This window comes from Hyalella azteca, unplaced genomic scaffold (genome assembly GCF_000764305.2).
Source record: "Hyalella azteca isolate HAZT.00-mixed unplaced genomic scaffold, Hazt_2.0.2 contig17497, whole genome shotgun sequence".
Lineage (NCBI taxonomy): Eukaryota > Metazoa > Arthropoda > Malacostraca > Amphipoda > Hyalellidae > Hyalella > Hyalella azteca.
In genome coordinates this window covers 442,571-458,755 of record NW_025947279.1, presented here as the reverse complement: position 1 = coordinate 458,755, position 16,185 = coordinate 442,571, and the positions used below count along the sequence as shown (strand labels likewise).

The window sequence follows — 16,185 nt, the reverse complement described above, 5'->3', positions numbered from 1 at the left end:
ATTCATTGTTTGGTAGTAAACCTAAGTAGACAGCTGTTGTCTGAGACGTACTACATTCAACTTTACTGCGGAAAACTGGCTGATTTATTTTCAGCGTTGAATTTTTCTCGACACATTGAGTTATAGTATTGACTGCTCACTGCTTGGGCCCGATTGCAATTTAATGAAGCCATCACTACTGGCGAAGGCAAACCTAATCAGTTAATCAACCTAGAGCCTCAATCGATCTGTAGATTAACAAGATTTTTTTTCCTCGTTCAACCAAGTTTTTTTAAAAATTGTTTTTTTTTTTTGTAAATTCGTCGCTTCAAGAATTTTGAATAATGAATATTTATAACGCTTATTTCGTTTAGTTAGTGAGCCCTACAAGAGACTCAGGCACGTTTTCATTTACTTAATAATCTTGCGAGGGTTTCTTGTATTACAGCACCGCCCAATCGACACAACTCCAACATTAGCCACATCGAGTACGTGCAAGTGGTCAATGCAACGCGCAGTGGGGATCTTCTCGAACACCGGCAGTGGGTGCGGCGCGTCGCGACCCCAGCCCGGCAAGAAGTATGCTCCACAGCAGCGTCGTGAGTTACAGCTGCCTCATTTATGCACAGACTAATACTTGTCAACTTATTATGTATTATATTTTATGCAATGATTATCCCTTTACATAGAAGTGGCTATACTTTGGGCTAGAATTCCTTCATGTTGATTGCTGAAGGCTATTAACATATTCGCATTTCCTTATTTTAGTATCTACTTTCAAATTTGTTAATTTACAAATTTCTGTTTTGATTACTTATTAATTTCAGTCACGTTCACGTCCTAATTTCTGATTCATTTGTTACCACTTTCGGCTTCGTTTAAATACGAATTTCTGCTTTGATTATTTTCTGTCTTTCTCGTCTAAATTCAATACTGTTTTTTTTACAAATTTCTGTTAAATGTCTCTACTACTTCCTGTTATATTCTGTTTCGTTTATCTACAGTTTGGGCTCCAACTTTAGCCTACCGTAAGTGTAAACTTTGTCTTGTATAAAACGTCAAGTTAACGAAGCCCCTAAAAAAATGTAGTTTGCAGTTAAACAATAAGAAAAAAATTGCAGCGGTAAGAAATGCTGGGGATGAAGAATTTGAACAAATATAACATAAAATTCTCAGTTATTTTTGGGACAAAGAAACATATCACAAGGAAAAACTCGTAAACATTTGCGTCTTTAAGATGAAAGCCTTGCTCTATGTACATATATTACGCACGTTCATATGAAGTCTACGGTTTAAAGAACGAATATTTAACTTCCCCGTGACGTTTGCCAAACAGAATTTCTGGTAAAAAGAACAGAAAATTTCCAATCTTAACTACTTTATTGACAAATTTCTATCTATTCACTTGAAGAAAATGCAGGAGCATTTAAATGTTGGTCATAATAAAAGCTTGATTTCTCGCAGTGTATGCTGACGTCGGTGTAAAGCATCAGCAGCAGGAGACGGGACTGGCCAAGCGTGACTCCCTGCAAGCCAAACTGCAGCTAGAAACAGACAACATTTTGCGATGGAAGGCCGTCACCGAGGTGATGCATTCCGACTACGCTCTCTTCGTTACCATTTGTCTTATATTTGTTGAATTGTGTTGTGTTGTCCAGCATTTAGGGTAACCACGACTTACGATTTAATAATCGGTATGAAAAATTGGTTGGACGATCGCTGGTAAATGTTCTAAATTAATGATCCCATGTGGTTTCCGAGTGACTGAAAGGATTATGTGAATGAAGGTATAAGGCAAAGGAGACTAGTCTTAATAGTTTTCTCATTTAATTATTTTTCTTCTATTTGAAAGTGTTCATGTTGTGTGAACAATATTATTTTGAAAGCTGCAGAAGCGGTTAATAGCGACCAAGAAGTGCATTCAACATTGCGTTGCTCTGCTCAACACGCATTTTTCCGGCAGGTGGAGCTGAGCGACACGAAGCAACAGCTCGAGGAGAGCGAGAACACAGTGGCGACCCTGCGACGCAATCTCGAGAGCCTGCAGCTTCAGTCTCACAAACTGAACAACGAACTGGCACAGCAGCAGCACCGCAGTCACCTCGTCGACAACAAGTGAGTACAGGCACTGCGTGGTGTAGACAACAAGTGAGTGCAGACACTGCTTGGTCACCTCGTGGACAACAAGTGAGTACAGACACTGCGTGGTGTAGACAACAAGTGAGTACAGACACTGCGTGGTGTAGACAACAAGTGAGTGCAGACACTGCTCCTCGTGGACAACAAGTGAGCACAGACACTGCGTGGTCACCTCGTGGACAACAAGTGAGTACAGACACGGCGTGGTCGCCTCGTGGACAATCAGTTTGTACAGGCACCACCCCCATGGGGCGCGTCTACACCCGACACAAGGCTGATCTCGTTCTAAGATTGTCTCACAGACAATTTCATCGCTCAATATGGAACATATCATTAGTATTCAAACTTGGGGTGACAGAGTGGTTAAGATCACCAAGATTGGAGCATTGAGTTCCGTGTTCGAAACGCGCAGCGTAATGAAAAATTAATGTCAAAATAGATAAGGTATAAGGGTGATGCAGCACAGCCAGGTTGAAATAGTAATATGCGGGCTCGAGACCCACAGCTTGCTGTGCAAATTATACTATATGAATCCGCGCCGTTCGTAATGCCCTAATTTTAGCGCGGAAGCCACACTAGTAAAATGTCACTAATAAAGTAAAAAATATAACTCAGTACTCACTACAGTTAGTGACACAGCGCGCATTTTCTCGTCAACGTAAACGTGGTCACGGACGGACGGACAGACAGACAGACGGACCGACGGACATGGCGAGCCCAATAGCGCCTTTTTTCCATAAATGAGAGAAAATGCGCTAAAAAATAGTCTTTAATTGCCAAAATTTCATATTATTGCCAATGAGGTAGTGTTGATATTTATTTCAATCGTAGAGCGATTCAATATTGAATTTCGATTCTCTAATGCTTATTTGGTTTTGAGCAGAGTGGGCATAACTCGGGCCATGATGGCAGAGTTGCAGCAGCAGCAGAGCTCTCTACAGAGCGTCACAGAGCAGTTCAGCGCCAACAGACAAGCGCTGGAACAGAGGCAGCAAGAAACAGAAGCTGCTCTGTATAAGATACAGGAGTCGGTTCGTAAGCGGGAGGCTGAACAGAAACAGCAAGTGCAGGAGTTTATTCTCAAATGTAAGTTAGTTTATTCTCAAATGTGTTTACTCTCGCTTTTCATTCGAAGTTCTTAATTAATTGTTGGTTTCCTCGGGTGCGTGTCCGCAATACCGGTACCTATCGTGTCGGTATATTAGCTAGACCTGAATATTCTTTTGATGTCGTAGAATTATATCGCAGCGGACAAAGAGGGTGCAAATATATCGAAAATCGGATAGACTTGAGATATCCTCTAACCAAATTTGCAGGCAAATAATAAAATGAAAATTATTGCCAATTTCAGAACTGTGTTCAAATTGAAGTTTTTTAGTTAATGAGGGTTTGAAAGGGACTTTCATCTCTCTTTAATTCAGTTTGGATGACAAAAAAAATATTTCATAACATGAACGGGATTCTCGGGATTAGATAACGGGAAGGGTATTGTTAAATCTATGGGACGTAGAAACCAGAGGAACGCCTTTTTAAACCGGTAATGTTTTTTCATTTACAAATATTGTGTATTTTTATTAAGGCGAGCGCACAATGAATGGCGCGGATGAACGAGTTAAGGAGGCTGAGCAGCAAATGAGAGTGACCTGCACTGAGCTGCATGAGTGCAAGCAGCAGCTCTCCAGCACAGAGACTCAGCTGCAGCAGAGTAATCAGCAGCTGCGTGACTTGCAGCTGCAGCTTCAGCGTCTGCAGCAACTGGAAGCTGGGCTCACCCGTGACCTGGCCGAGGTAATTTGATTCATTCTTAATATTCACCTCTCGTACAGAAAACTATGAAAGAGAATATAAATGTTAAGAAAGTTTCTATGTAGAACAGAATAAATAATATACTCTAATTTGTTAACATTATATTGTGTATGGGAATAGATTGCTCGTGACACGTTCCTTTCGTTGACACTTGTATCAATAATCAGGGACACACCATTGGAGGTAGAACAATTTAAATGATAATTATTATGGCGATGATAATACTTCATCGTAGTTCATTTAGAGCCGCACGGATTGCTTCTGTTTGATGTGATGTTGACGTGGCGAGTATAAATAATGCTTGTATTGTCCTCCATCTCAGTACTCGAGCACAATCCTTGTACTATCCTCTATCTCGCTACAGTACAATGCTTATACTATCCTCCATCTCACTGCAGTACAATGCATGTACTATCCTCCATCTCACTGCAGTACAATATACACTACACTATCCTCCATATCATTATTATTATCATTTGTCTGGGCCCCCGAGTACCCCGACATGACGCGCTCCTGTTGCAGGTGCGAGCTGAGCTGGTGGAGCAGCGCGAGACTGCAGGCCAGGAGGTGGCCGCCCTGCAGAGACGCTCTGCTGACCTGCAGCGTCGACTTGACGACGCACAACTCAAGCAAGTCCACTGAGTTTACGTTTGTTTAGTGTGGTCAATTTAACAGTTTTTCATTTATAATGATGCAGTGTTCAGAGAAATTCTTGGAGAATTAGAGGCTTCGTAACTAGCTATGTACAGTCATGTCAATGCAATGCTTGTACTATCCTCCATCTCACTACAATGCAATGCTTGTACTATCCTCCATCTCACTACAATGCAATGCTTGTACTATCCTCCATATCATTATTATTATCATTTGTCTGGGCCCCCGAGTACCCCGACATGACGCGCTCCTGTTGCAGGTGCGAGCTGAGCTGGCAGAGCAGCGCGAGTCTGCAGGCCAGGAGGTGGCCGCCCTGCAGAGACGCTCTGCTGACCTGCAGCGTCGACTTGACAACGCACAACTCAAGCAAGTTCACTGAATTTACGTTTGTTCAGCGTCGTGAATTTAGCAGTTTGTCATTTATACTGATGCAGTGTTCAGAGAAATTCTTGGAGAATTCGAGGCTTCGTAACCTACGGCTAGCTATGTACAGTCATGGCGTTTTCTATGGTTTATTGGTGCTTGCTAGCAGCACTAGTTGTATATACAGCCGAACTTTTGCATTCATCATTTGCATGTATTCCAATGTTAGCATGAATATCAAACGATGAACTGGTGTAATAAAGTTTCCCAAGCAGGTTCGTAGGACGCTGGAGTAGATTGCTATTGTTCGTGCAGGACTTCGGAGACCATGGAGGACTTGGCGCTCGCAGCAGACAAGATCAGCGCCCTGGAGGACGTGCAGCTCACCATGCAGGAGAACAGGACCGAGTTGTGCGACACCATCGAGCAGCTCAGGCACGAAGCAGCGCTTCTTGAGAAGGTCAGAGCCAAACGTGCCCTTGCAAGTGCTCAACCAAATTCTTTGCACGATAATGAGTGCATTCTAATTTATTACTAATTATCTATTAAATTACTTTGTTAATTCTGCATTCATGAATGCTGGCACTTAATACTTCACTTTTTAATTTTAGTATGGTACAAATAAAAAATTATCGATTCTTAAAGCTCGTCGATAAGGTTGAAACTATAACTGTACTTGCACGTGCTAACATCCACAGATTATTAGTATCCGTGGTGAAAATTTACGTAAATGAATACACGGAGAGCACGGATTCTTAGATGTTTTTGAGCCACATTTTTATAATAGAAATTTGTGATAAGTATAAAGTAGATAAAAATTGCTTCACAAAGTTAATAACTTCAAAGTTCCTTCATAAATTCAGTGTTGAGCAGGGAAGTAATTCGTTGTGTAGAGAGTTGTGCCGAGCAATATATCTGACGCTTCTATTTCCCTGTGAGCAGAAGAACCTCGAGACTGAACAGAAGGCTGCCGAGTTTGGGGCGGCAAGCATGGAGGCAAAGCGGGAGAGTGCGAGCGTGAAAGCCGCTATGGTGCAACTGCAGGACCTACTCAAGGAGGTCGAAGAGCAGCTCCAGGTAGTGCCTCTCATCAAGTATCACTTAAAAACTTATTATTGTAAATTAACCATTCTTCTACAGATTTTATCAAAAAAGTCGTAAGATAGTTTCCTTACTCGATGTTTCACATGTGACAAAACTCGGGAGCCGAGAATCACCTCCAGGCATTGTGTTGAAATGTCAGGACCAGATTGTGAAGACATGGGGCAGCTACAGGTAGTGTGATGTAAGTTCTGAACTATATACTGAAGCCGCGGATCAGCTGTAGGTAGTGAGCTGGAAAGGTAACTCTGCCTATTGAAGCCGAGGGCAGCAGCGGAGAGTAAGTTACTCTCTCTTCCGACTTACGTGACCCTTATGAGTATCTCGAATATTTTGCAGGAGTCGCAAAAGGCGCTGGCGACGGCAACAGAAGCAGCGGAGCATCAGCGCAACGAGACACTGTCGCAGATACAAGCCCTACGAGACCAGGCAAGTTCTTGTCACTCATTGCCTATATTCCTTCCATCCTTATGAGTAGTAATAATTTTTCTCGGTACAAAGAGTTGTCTGATTACAACAGGCACCACTTCCGATAAAAAATAGGCGAAAAGCTTTAGAGGCCCTTTTTCACTTTCTTACTCATGAATATCGGTTCATTAACTAAGTATGAGCGTCTGGTTGGTGTATAGGCCACTCGATTGATAAGCGACTTTCAAAACTCAGGTTTAAATGATAATTATTTTGAACATTTCTATCGATACTCTCTCTATTTTGAAATTGAATCATCGGAAGGAGCTAACAATGTTTGATTTTTTTGTTCATCTTTCGCAAATTTATGCTAATGAGTAGAATTATGTACAGACTGACTTTAGATTTAATTTTCATTCTAATGTCCTACCATTATTTATGAACTTCACCAGGTAACTTCAAATTGAAATATATAAAAATATAAATTAAACTTATTTACGTGTTTCCTGTCGTTTACATGTTTGACGATGGTTCTATGATAAGTTAGGGAGTCCAGCTTGTAAAATTAGAACTATGAATATAATTAGTCCCTGAATTTGGGTTAACCTCAAAACAGACGGGATCCCGAAACATAGCGATGGGCTTCCATGCCTTTGATAAAATTATCACCTTGCAAACAAATTGAAACCATGCAACAAATCTCTTTCTGATTTGAAGGCTTTTATTTTAATTATTCCGATAAGGGGAACTATAGCGTTCATCTATTTCTCTCTACGAGTAGACATCTCTGTACGAGTAGACATTTCTCCAGCTGGAAGGCACGTTAAAATTCTTGCCGTGGATGATAATATTATTTTTCAGATTTCAAGGATACCAAATTGCTTTTTATATGGTCAAATTTTCGGTTGACCATACGTTTGTTAACATCACCCGAAGATTCGTAGATACGATTGATTTAATTTTGCATGTGGTTAAAATGTTTGTGTTAATGTTTGTGGCCCAGTGGTTAAAGTTTAGAGTACCAGGATTGGCGCAGAGAGGCGCGGGTTCGATCCCAGCTCTGTGCGCCAGTTTCTGGTCAGAATCGACGAGAAGGCTGGGCGGTTAAGCACCGCAGAATTATAGCAGTGAGTTGCGAGTTCGAGACCGCAACAAGCTGTGGATGTTCTGCGATGTTAAGAATCGGCGACAGGCCTATGGCCTAATAAACGCTGAAACCGCTATATATGACCCCAACCACTCGATATAGCTATAGCCGATGGATATTTGCTGAAATTTTGAACGTAATTGACGTGAGTTTTCTGGGTTTCAGATGCGTGAGGCGGAAGCATCGCATGAGGCGGTGCAGCAGGAGACCCAGCAGGCCGCTATACTGCAGATTAACTCACTGCAGCAGACGCTGCAGGTACGTTCGTTTGTTGTACAAATCACGAAATGTTCAAACACTTCCAACTACCAAACTTTGTATCATTTTAAATGACCTTCCATCTCGCCCTTTATTATAAGCTTAGCTTGCATTGGGGCTGAAATACATCTTCAAACTTTTTCGTGAATTCAGATACTAGCAATGAGGCTCAGCACGCATCTGTTTAGTAGGTGTACTCTCCCATAGGCTGGCCACTCTCGATTGACTTGTTAATAATGAATAACTAATTAATTTTATTATCTTATATTGACTCGGTTTAATGTCTGTGCCAGGACCAGGAGGCTCAGCTGGACGAGTTACGCAGCAAACTTCGCTCTGCTGAAGACGCGCTGCAGGATAACCAGCAGTGCTACCAGTTGCTGCAGGAGCAACACGACGCACTCAAGTAACTCATGTTCATTCTATGTCTTCCTGCTGATATAAGGAGTGAATTAAACGTTTTTAGTCGAGAAGGGAAAAATTTAATTCTCTTTTCTGTCATTCTGTCTGATTTTTCTGCTTTAATTGTTCTATTTGTCCAGGCAGGAGATGGATGTGCTGAAGGTACAAACTACTGCAGACGCAGCAGCCATGGCACACATGCAAGAGCAGATCACGTACAAGGACGACGCTCTCCTGCAGTTACAGCTCGAGTTCGGTGAACTGCAGCTGACGCAGCAAGCGCAGCAGGCTGCTCTTACTCTACAGCGGCATGAGGCCTTAGAAAAGGTTACTCGTCATAGCCAGGGGCTCGTTGATCGCAAACATTTTGATTTTGTGTCATGTATGATATCGTGTTTGAAGGTCTGATCCCTCTTTAAAATATCCTTTCCCAGACGTGGAAACGAAAAGCATAATTTCCGCATATGTTGTACTCAAACTTGTTTCTAATTTTATTAAATTATATAAATTTAAATTATTTCGTCTTCAATTATTTCTTTAGTTTAGTTTTATTTGTAAATATACAAACAGTCGATGGTAAGCATGATGATTTGTAAGAACGTTGAAACTGTTCTCGTAATTCAAGCTTTTATTTTCAATCTGCTTCCATAATACCCTATGTTTGTACTAACGTCATTTCAAATTCAAGTGTTACAAAACTCAACCTTTACTTGATAATGAATGTAGTTGCATTCGAAACGTCGTAAATTATAATAAAATTTCCCTTGGAAACCTGATACTTGAATTTTCAAGTTCTATCGAAAGCCTAATTTGCCAAATAAAGAAACAAAAAATTGTCAATAAGAAATACTCTCTGGTCTTCAATGAAACTTACATTAAGGAAAAAATTTCTGCCGAATTACACCAGTTATGCAAATATAAGTTTTTTGCTTTGACCCAGGTGAGTGCTGGGGAGCAGAAGCAGCAAGAGCTGAGCCAGGAGTGCGAGCGACTGATAGCTGAGGTGCGGGTATCAACTGCAGGACGAGCGAGATGAATGCGAGACAACGATTAATAAAGTCACGTACGTTTTATTGTCCCCACCTCGTTTGCTTCAGCTCTAGCTGATACGCGTCTTTTTCTGTGTATACTTATTTTTGAATAACTAATATAACTTTGATCAGTTGAGAGAGATAGAGAGATGAGGTGCATCATAACGATCGTTTACACGCAGAATCGGTTTGTAATAACATAACATAACATATTGATCTCGGCGCTGAAGTGTAGGCCTGATATGTGGCCTGTCGCCTATTCTTTTCCTTTTCGTGCCTTGTTCACAGAAGATCTAATATCGTTTCAATTGACCGGATCTTTTAGAACTTAATAGAGAACTTACTTACGATAAATTCTGGAAAGCATTGGAGTGTTCATAATAAGTTGTTACCGTTCATTTTGACGCTTATAAGTCAATTCAGACGAAACACCGCATTTGTGTCGTTTCGTCATGAGAAATAAGTTTCGACTAGTCGATATTTAAGAAGACGGGAAATTACGTTTAAATATTTACAGTATTTTTATAGTACCATTAGTGGTTTGATTGCGCTCATAAATTCGAACTACTCGCTATATTTTTATAAAATGTTGAAAACACCCTGCGAAATTAGATAAAATGTTTTACATTCTCAGAGCTGAGCTGAACAGCACCGCCGAGGCCTCCAAGACGCTGGTGAAACGCATGGAAGATCTCATGAAGGAAATCGACCAAAAAAATGCTGCCATCCGAGCCTGCGAGAAAGAGGTGACGCCACCGATTTATTTGCCACCAGTATTAAAAAATACATAAAAATAACTTTTTTAAAAAACTACGTTTTTTTCTTGTGGACTAGAAAGTAGAATATAAATTATGGCCCGCCCCAAAAAACGTTTCTAAGAAGAACGAACGTCTTCGCCACAACGTGGAGAAGCTAGAGAAGAGCTTGGACCAGCTACGAGAAGAATGTCGTGCGGCTGACAACACCATCGCAGAGATTCGTAATCAGGAGCTCATCGAAGACCATGAACGCTACAAGCTCGAGACTCAAGAAACTATAAGCCAGCTTACGAGCGAGAAGGTGCGTTAGTTTTATAAGTTTCACCAATAGTTTCTTTCAGAAGTTAATTTCACCAATAGTTTCTTACAGAATAATATTCAGAGTGGTTTTGTAGCGGACGTTCGGGGTGCGCTAGGACGTCAGCACAAGCCGTAAGACTGCTACGAGGGACGTGGGTTCTATGATCCACAAAAAAATCTGAACCCATGAAAATCTTCCTCGTATAAATGTAGTTGATGATACAAGTTTATTTACTTACAATCAAAATGCAATTATATGTAAAATTTGTCAGTGTAATCAAATTTAGATGCTGCCCAGCCTTCTACATTTTATTCGCGGCATACGATTGGAAGCTAATATAAAGACAGTTATTTTGTGAAATTTAGTTTTCCGCTATTTAATTTTTTTCAATTGCGTCTGTCGACAAAAATTTCTGATGGCAGTACTGCCTCTTTACAGTTGAAAAAGTACGGAAGAAAGGAAATTGCATTTGTGCACCGGAACGGAACTTACAAATCTAATAGTATTTTTTCAATAATTGGCCTTTTTATTCGCGGACTTGACCGTTTTAGGCCAACTGACAGCGCTGGTGGGTCGTGTCGCACTCAACGTGATAATGAATGCTCGTCTTCACTAACAAAACCGAGCAATAACAGTTTAGCAAATTCATGCATTCGATCTAAGTCGAATCATAGTAACGTCAAAATATTTCTAGTGGAGAGAGACGAGCAACTTTCCCAAATGAGTTCGAATTTGAATTAATATTGTCTCTATTATAACAGGAAACGGTGGAGCAACGAGCCGCTGCAGCGGCCCAAGAAGCGCAAGCTCTCAGGAAGCAACTGGCTGCTTCAGAGGCTATGCACAATAGCAGGTTTATTGTAAGACCTCTTCTGTCTCATTCGCCATTTCAAAATCATTTATATTATAATCAGAAAAGTTATATTTTTCAAAATCTTTCTTGTCTTATTTGGTGTTGTAATCTATGTTTGTAGATTAGATTAAACGGCCAGATTACTTGTTAGATAGATTAAAGATAAGATTAATAGATAGATTAAACGGCCATTTTTTCTCTCCTCTCGGCTTAGAAGATGATTCAAAACTCATTTTTAGTAGGAAATTTTAGAACAAAATACATGCATTTGTTGGTTGGTTAAGCTAAATATTAGATATTTTGTTTATGACTCCTGTAATTATAGTTATTATGGAACCTCTATAGTATATGCCTTTCAATTATGAAGTTTTCCTTAAGAGTTTTCTTTGAAGCCTCTTATTTTTTGTACTTCCGTGTTGCAGGAGATGAAGGAAATGCTGTGGGAGCGCAACGCACAAATTGAGAAGCTCCTGCGCAGTAAGGAGCAGGAGAAGGATGCCGCGGCAAGGCAATCTGCTCAACTCAACCAGATTCTCGTGAGTCTTTAACTGTCTAATTTCTCTTATGATGTCTGAGCTTTGCAGCACATATTAGTCTAGCGTGTACTCATGCTTGACTTTTTCACGCCAGAGTTACGGTTATTTCGAAGGCGGGGACAAAATTACAACTACAATAATTGTGGACAGTGCCGAATTTTTAATAAAATACAATGTCAAACATTGTTAATTGCTGTAAAATGGTAGCTTTGAAATTTTATCAATCTTACTTTTAGAAACTACTTTGAATGGATCGTAAAATACATTCAACAAATAGAAGATTTTTTATTGTGAGTGCGCGTGTGATTAGACTTTCACTGCTGCATGAGACTTGTATTTCCATCTACTTGTTTCACTATCGGTCCTCACATATTCAACGGGATTTTTCACAGGAGAAGGAAGGGACAAACGTGCAGCCGCGTTGCGAACTCACCTCCGTGAACCCGTTGCTGGTGGAGACGGCAGACTTGCAGTCACCAACGGCGACCGCGCTGACAACATCGCTGCTGACGAAGGTAGCTGACGATGTGTCTAAGGGATCTGCTGCCCTCGTCTCTCCTCTGCTTGAGGGGAAAGCTGACCAGATGTCTTCAGCTGCAGCTAGGATGTCTACTTTGCTGCCATCTCAAATGACAGAAAAATCACCTTCGCCGTTTGTTGATGTCGTCAACTCGCCTGAAGAAATGGTGTGACTCTTTTATTTTGTTATAATATGCTAAGATGGACGAGCTTGGCACATGGCTATACCTGTATAAAACTATATATCTTGTATATTAAGATTGTGATCGTTTTATGTGTCTATATCAAATGCTGCTTCAATGTTTATGACAATACGGCAATAGTAAAAGTGGTGATGTCATACAACTCATGTGTGTATGTATATGGTTGAATTTCAAGTATTTCCTTCGTTGTATTGTATTTATTCAAATAACTTTGCCTGTGAACGTTCTTTGCATGGTGTGGAATGAGTGTTTGCGAGCACGAATGTATCGTGTATAAATACTTCAACGTATTCCTGCAAGTCTGTTATCTAAGTTTTTTTTCATCAGATGCAACCTTTTTCATTGAACGAAGTAAACCGAAACCCAACTCCGACAAGTGCAACGGGGGTCGCAACATGGAGCGTAGTAGCCAAGACTGATGATGCCTCAACGACGCCCCTGAAGCCAAACATCAGGAATGCATCATTTTTTTCAAACAAAAAAGACGAAATCTTCACTAAACCAAGCATCACCGCCGGCCCCCTGCAAGAAGTACTTGAATAATAGATCAATAATATTTAAACTGAAATTACCTACAATAAACTCGCTTATTTAATTATCCCATGAATTTCAGGAATTAAAAACTGCATTTAAGTCTTTCTTTAAAAAGAGACAATGGAGTTCTTGATAGCAATTCATGAGTCGTGTACTTTAGGTTTGATAACATGTTAGGTTATCACAATCCAATGCGATCATTTCAGAAGCGCGTGGAGAACGGAGCAAAGAAGTCGACGCATCTTCCTACGTTTTCGTACTTAAAGAGGGGAATCCTAAAGGACCACAATTCGAGCGCAAGTTATGGGAAGAGCAAGCGCGTGGTCTTCAACTCGCCGGCGTCTGTGTACCACATCGGGTCAGACAGCTCGGATACTTACGAGGTTGGTTGAGTGTTACGGCTTGAGGTGTTTGGGGTTACGTTGAGATCACAAGAATGCTACGTCTACGCACTCAGCGTTTGGTTATTATCTCTCCGTTCCCGTTTGCGGCACATTATTGAGGGCGAAATTTCATGCTATTTCAATGAATTTATTTACTACGTCGCTACGGAAGTTATAATGAAAAAATTTTTGTTCATTACAGTTAAAAAATATCAGAATAAGGAAGAAGATTAGAAAATTAAAGAAATAGGGTTCCAAAGAACAAAGTTCATGCTGCACAGACGCTAGCAGACTTAGGGCCGTGTTATCCTGTACGAGTGGCTGTGTTGTACATGAGGTCTACCCGTATGAAGTAATTAGCTGTAAAAACAGTAAACCACATTTTGATTTTCATGCATGAAAAACTTCTTTTGCGGTTAAGATCTTTACAGATATTAAAGTTTCCTGCTTATTTGCTCTGAACTGCTGTCTGTCACCACAGATTGCGAGCGACGTAGAACGATATGTGAAAGAAAAACCTTTGAGCCAAGTGCAAGCAAGTGGCAGGATCCTCATCAACCCGCGTCCCAGCGCTAATGTGGCTCCTCTGCCCAGGAATGATCGTTATTCTCGTGCCAACAAGAAAGTGAGAACGAGTTTTTGTATTGAGATTTCCTTGAAGTAAATTATGAATTATTAGGTAGAAAATAAATTCTAGCCCAAATTTGTCCTTTCAGTTAAGTAATGATAACTGAATTCAGTGTGCGAACGTTCTCTGAGAGGTAAGTTACAGGTCGTAAATTCTCATTCTTTGGGTAAATATTTCCCAATAATTTACTGTGTAGCTGAGGTACGTGCTCTATTCAGGGTTAACCATGAATGCCTTGGTCATTCTGCACTATTCCTTACACGCAAAATGAAGTACATTATTTGATTACTCAATTATAAAACGTTACTTTTTCTATAATGACGTAAATGGTTTTATCCCATTGGTCAATGCAAGCACTTAACCCCTCCTATTGTTAAAACTAACAAATAACTTTTCTCTTTCACGAAGAGTTGACTCAAGTTTTTCATGTAGGTAATCATGACCGACATAGCCAAACATCAATAGAACGTATAATGCAAAACTATGAGGTTGATAACACTTCACGTTTCCCGACAGGCCCGCGTGGAGACTCGAAGAACTTACAGCGGCCCTCAGATGATGCCGTCACAGAGCGATGTCCGAGTGCCGGCACCGCCCTTAATCTGCACTCCTATCCGTCGACTCTCCATGATGTCTTCCAGCCGAGAAAATATCGCTGAAGTCAACGACAGCTCATTCGAAGATGCCGCTCAACAAAACTGTGGACAAGTCTAAACCTCTACACTAGAGCTGTGACTGTATCATTGTATGCACATTGCACACTTTGCACAGGCAATTTCGTTTTGTATAACATTGTTAACACAAACACTCAAACATTAGGCTAAGTCGAGAAACTGCATTCCTTTATGGTTTATGCTATAATTTTGTTGTACGGTAGTTGTCTGAGTGAACAGTCTGACGTCAGTTGAAAATGTTACGCTGGTAACCGGTTTTCCGTAACTTCACTCGTAGGCGTATCATATGTACTACTACTACAGAATCTCGACATTTCTCCAGCACCCGCCGGACGCCTAACCGAGGCCGGGTACAGCGTTACAGCCTACAGGTGCTTGCATCAAGTCAAGCGTGTCAATTGCTTAAATCTTGTCAATAAATCCAGTTAACGGCGGTTATAGTCAGGTAATTTACTAGTAATTGTGGAGGAAACCGACAGAAGCTAATGCCTTACGCCACTTTTCCGTCGCATGTTAGCGATGTTACTGACTTACTGCCTTAAATTCAGACCCGAACAGGTCAGGCAGACCGGACCTTGTGTCGCTTGTGACTAAAAGATTGATTCGGACCACTTAGACCATGACTGAACTTAGACCTCGTGAAATAAGTAAGTGCTAAATCATCTTACACAATGTTTTACTGCTCTTCAGAATTCTTTTATCCCGCGCAAGCCAATTAGATCGAGTGGCGAGATTTGTTGGATTCCTTTAATGGGCTTGGTTCAACTCCATTGTTTATTCAAAAATCTTTTGCTTGTAAAAAGTTACCAGTTGCTTTCATGGTGAATTGAATACTGCTGTACCTCAAAGTTTCCCAATTTTTCTTTACCAGGTGTCCCTAAAGTCAAATGATGGAATAAATGCAGCAGTATCATTCGTGATGATTGGTCCCTGGCAGGGTTTTCTATGAATATAATAACAAAACAATCGGTGCTTATAATAATAATACAAAAAAATAATAATAATAGTTATACTAATAATTATAAAATGATATTACCAATGATAACAGTAATAATAATACTAACAATAATACATAATTTTCACAGTTCGGTGAAGGTCTCGAAAACGCTGCTCAGTACCTACTACAATGTCCACTGTGACTATCGGACCGGCCACCTCGCCGATTTTTACCTGAACTTAACAATTGACTACTGGTGTCGAACCCACACCTCATTATACAAATATCGGTGCCTTGAACTTTGACCATTCGGCTACCGTAAGAAGGTGCATTTATTTGAGAAAGTTATCACCGCTCAACAGCAGCTACACAACCTATTCGCGTGCAAGTTTTATGAATTTTTCTTGTGGGTAGCAATTTGACTTACACAGGCATGCAGCTATGTCTTGCACAGTAATCCCTCACCTATTGCGGGTGTTACGTCAGATCTCGACAATGATTGGTAGTATTCCACGATAGGGAATTTGTTGACTTACATATTTAAGTATTAATATTGCTATTGTTTGATAAT

At 40.6% G+C, this 16,185-nt stretch overlaps 2 protein-coding genes across 2 annotated transcripts; both read left to right on the top strand.

Moving 5' to 3' along the window:
• Positions 1-490: 490 nt before the first annotated feature.
• Positions 491-9,259, top strand: LOC108664852 (myosin-3; the record flags this gene model as incomplete). The annotated part of the gene is given in 13 exon segments (XM_047885298.1): positions 491-578; positions 1,444-1,565; positions 1,943-2,094; positions 3,002-3,204; positions 3,698-3,906; positions 4,838-4,944; positions 5,257-5,401; positions 5,884-6,018; positions 6,382-6,471; positions 7,763-7,855; positions 8,149-8,261; positions 8,398-8,639; positions 9,198-9,259. Coding segments are annotated over 13 exon segments (1,761 nt in total), but the record flags the coding sequence as incomplete, so codon positions are not given.
• Positions 9,260-9,971: 712 nt separating this feature from the next.
• On the top strand, positions 9,972-15,604 carry LOC108664860. The gene is made up of 9 exons (XM_018151551.2): positions 9,972-10,034; positions 10,168-10,347; positions 11,109-11,207; positions 11,623-11,736; positions 12,129-12,422; positions 12,786-12,989; positions 13,199-13,375; positions 13,857-14,000; positions 14,520-15,604. Exons 1-9 carry the CDS (start codon positions 9,972-9,974, stop codon positions 14,715-14,717), a joined length of 1,473 nt encoding a protein of 490 aa, XP_018007040.2. The 3' UTR covers positions 14,718-15,604.
• Positions 15,605-16,185: the final 581 nt, after the last annotated feature.